This window comes from Pezoporus wallicus, unplaced genomic scaffold, assembly GCF_028554395.1.
Source record: "Pezoporus wallicus isolate ANWC-B61680 ecotype Strahan unplaced genomic scaffold, APGP_CSIRO_Pwel_v1 contig_3287, whole genome shotgun sequence".
Lineage (NCBI taxonomy): Eukaryota > Metazoa > Chordata > Aves > Psittaciformes > Psittacidae > Pezoporus > Pezoporus wallicus.
Window position 1 is genome coordinate 1,011 of NW_026639449.1, and position 3,777 is coordinate 4,787.

Consider the following 3,777-nt stretch of genomic DNA (forward strand, 5'->3'; position numbering starts at 1 on the left):
TACCATGGACACGCGCCGCTCGCACTCACCCTCTGCCGCAGCCCCCGCCACCCGCCCTCCACCCCGCGGCGTGAGACAAACCCCGGCCGGGCAGCCCCGAATTTATCACCCACGGTGGGGACTGCGCAGCCAATCAGGAGCCGCCCGCAGCACGCGCCCGCGCCGCCGATTGGTGGAGGCGGCCGGGACACCACACAGCGGGCCTAGGTCCCTCCCCCGCCTCGTTTCGTCTCTCCTCGGCCAACGGCGACCTCAAGTTCTTCCTCATGTCCAGGTGAAAGCTCTTGTGTTTCAGTTCATGGCCACTGCTCCTCATCCTGGGGCTGCCCACCACTGAAAAGAGTCGGGCACCTTTCTCGTGACACCTGCCCCAAACCTCCAATCAGCTCCCTCCACCGCCTCTCCCCTTCTTCATCTCTGAGGGCTCATTCTCCTAGGAAGAAACTGCTTTCACCCTCCACAAGCACAGTGGTCAATGGGAGGGGGAGATAGCGGGCTTTGCTCACAGGGTATCAGACCTCACTGCTCCCCACACTCACTCCACCTAGGGCTCCCCACCCCTGTGGGTCTGCTGGTGCCGGAAAAGCGCTGAGCTCACTCTGAAGCCCTTCCCACACTCAGTACAGACGTAGGGACGCTCCCCGGTGTGGATGCGCTGATGCTGGATGAGGTGGGCACTCTGCCGAAAACTGTCCCCGCAGTACGCACAGGTGTAGGGCCTCTCCCCAGTGTGAATCAGCAGGTGTTTCATGAGAGCGGAGCTGTGGCCGAAGCTCTTCCCACACTCCGTACACCCGTAGGGTTTCTCCCCGGTGTGGACCTGTTGGTGTCGTGCCAGGGCTGACCTCAAGCAGAAGCTCGTTCCGCAGGTCTTGCACTCATAGGGTTTCTTCCCAGTATGCACCCACTGGTGCTGGACGAGCTTAGAGTTCTCACAGAAGCTCTTCCCACACTCGGCACATCTGTAGGGCTTCTCCCCTGTATGGACCTGCTGGTGTCGTATTAGGGATGAACTCACGCTGAAGCTCTTCCCACAGGTCCTGCACTCGTAGGGTTTCTCCCCGGTGTGCACCCTCTGGTGTCGCATGAACTGCGTGTTGTTGGAGAAGCTCTTCCCGCACTCGGCACACTTGTACGGGTTCTCCCCAGTGTGAATTAGCTGGTGCTGGATCAGGTTCGAGCTAACGCTGAAGCTCTTCCCGCAGGTACTGCACTCATAGGGTTTGTCCCTGCTGTGGACCCATTTGTGTTGTGTCAGGGCTGAGCTCACACTGAAGCTCTTCCTGCAGGTCCTGCACTCGTATGGTTTCTCCCCAGTGTGAAACCGCTGGTGCCGGACGAGCTGCGTGTTGTTGGACAAGCTCTTCCCACACTTGGCACACTTGTAGGGCTTCTCCCCAGTGTGGATTACCTGGTGCTGGATCAGCTTCGAGCTCAGGCTGAAGCTCTTCCCACAGGTGCTGCACTCGTAGGGTTTCTCCCCAGTGTGCATCCACTGGTGCTGGATGAACTGCGAGTTGTCAGAGAAGCTCCTCCCACACTCGCCACACTTGTAAGGCTTCTCCCTGGTGTGGGTTACCTGGTGCTGGATCAGCTTTGAGCTCACACTGAACCTCTTCCCGCACTCAGAGCTCTTGTAGGGCCGCTCCCCTGTGTGGATCCTGTGGTGCTGAATAAGATGTGACCGGTTCTGGAAACTCTTCCCACATTTGTTGCAGGTGAAGGGTTTTTCTCCAGTGTGGATTCTCTGATGCTGGATGAGGTTGGAGCTCCCCTGAAAGCCCTTGGATCTCTGAATCCTTTCTGACCTGCGTGGGAGAACAGGGTCCTGTGTAGCACCCTGGGAACTGTTCTCCTCGGAGAGTCCTGAGCAGAAACCCTTGGGCTCCCCTGTCCTGGGGATGCCCTGATGGGCACTGTCTTCATCCGTGCTCACAATCTCATCTTCAGCTGCAATAAAATGAGAATCCAGAGAAGTCATAGGCAGGACTGGAAGCCTTGGACAGGGCAAATCACAAGGGGCCGAATGCTAAAAATTCAGCAAATAGATTGACTTTAAGTATAAAACATCCTGCTATATCCTGCGTTCAGGACATGGTATTTCCTTCCAAACTACACAGTGGATTTTTCAGAGTGTTCACAGGAGCAAATGCTGTAAATGACCCTGCAAGCTTCAACAGAACCTGAATCTACTGAAATCACTGGCATATTAGAGGCAAAAGTTTACTGCTTGAATGGGAAAGATGCTTGCTCTTCCAGGATGGTGTACCTGAAAATCACAGAACCACAGGATGGTTTTAGCTGGAATGGACCTTACAGATCCCATCCAGTTCCAAACTCCTGCCATGTGCAGGGACACCTTGCGCTAGATCACATTGCTGCAAGCCCCATCCAACCTGGTCTTGAACACTGCCAGGGATGGGGCAGTCACAGCTGCTCTGGGCAACCTGTGCCACAGCCTCAGCACCCTCACAGGGAAGAACTTCTTTCACCTTATCTAAATCTCCCCTCTGTCAGTTTAAAGCCATTCTACCTTCTCCTGTCCCTACTTGCTCTTGACAAAAGCCCCTCTCCACATTTCTTGTAGAGCCCTTCAGGTGCTGGAAGCTGCTCTAAGATCGCCCCAGAGCCTTCTCTTCTCCAGGCTGAACAAGCCCAGCTCTTTCTGCTTGTCTCCACAGGATGTTACTAAAAGTTGAACTGGGAGTCAGAGGAAGGCCGTGAACAACTGCCTTGTTTCAGCAGAACATTACTTGGGTTGCAACACTAATCTCCATGCTCTCTTGCTGCCGGTACTGCAGAGAAAGAGAAGATGCACAAGGCATGAGACACAGACACCACCTGGAGCCTGGCTTATGCCACTCTTAGAGCAGAAGACAATTAAGTTTATGCTTTCACTGGTGCAGAACAAATCCGTTGTGCATGCAAGGTGGTGGGTGAACTGAAGATCCCCCATGGCTGGTTCCAGATCATGCAACGAGGAAATACAATACATGTAGTAGATGAAGGTAGGTGCAAGTCGAATTAAGGGTAGCTGAACAGTTACGAATGGCTCCTGGGACAGAGACAATGAACAGATCCCTGCCCTCTTATGTATATAAAGTCTTGCAGTAGCGTTACTGGTATATATGTTCACTGCGCAGACCCGAGGTCACCTGAAAGCCTGTTCAAGACAAAGGGCTTGTGCTGATTCCTTGTGCTGACAGACCTTGAAAAAGCCTTCACAAGTACATGACAATTAAGTTTTCTATGGTGTTCTATACTTTTTTTGGAAGATCAGGAGTGTCAACCTTCGTTTTACAATTATTGTAACAGCTCTAGCACGTCTACAATCATTTCTGTTACTTCTGAGCTCCTAGGTACCTTCACTGGCATCTAGGACACGCTGTCTGGAAAGGCTTTGATCAAAACCATGACAGGAACTCACTGGAAGTATTTCAAGTGGAAGGAGAGCAAGGTCACAATGATGAGGATTTAATACTAGAAGCATAAGGCTGAACTGGAAAAAATGAAGACGAGAAACATGAAGAATGTGGCTCTTCCTCAGCCCATGCCAATTTGGGTTGATGGCAAGACCTCTGATATGCCCAAGAGTGCCAGTGCTGTAGCTACAAGGCAAGCTCCAGGTAAGCAGAGTAAGCTGCTGGACTACTGACTGTGGTACCTCACTGCTGGGACTGAAGGTGGCTGTTGTGATGCCACAGAAAGGGCTGGAGGGGAGATCTGGCACCCAGCATTCCAAGCAAGCGGCTCCGCGATGAGCAGGGAGGGAGGATG

The 3,777-nt window shown here is 53.2% G+C and overlaps 1 protein-coding gene across 1 annotated transcript; it reads right to left on the minus strand.

The window, feature by feature from the left end:
* Positions 1-259: 259 nt before the first annotated feature.
* Positions 260-1,999, minus strand: LOC130602106 (zinc finger protein 135-like). The gene has a single exon (XM_057414670.1). It carries the CDS (start codon positions 1,979-1,981, stop codon positions 545-547), a length of 1,437 nt encoding a protein of 478 aa, XP_057270653.1. The 5' UTR covers positions 1,982-1,999; the 3' UTR covers positions 260-544.
* Positions 2,000-3,777: the final 1,778 nt, after the last annotated feature.

Coding starts and splice junctions, on each gene's coding strand:
- LOC130602106 (XM_057414670.1), bottom strand. CDS start 1,981: ATGACTTCTCTGGATTCTCATTTTATTGCAGCTGAAGATGAGATTGTG.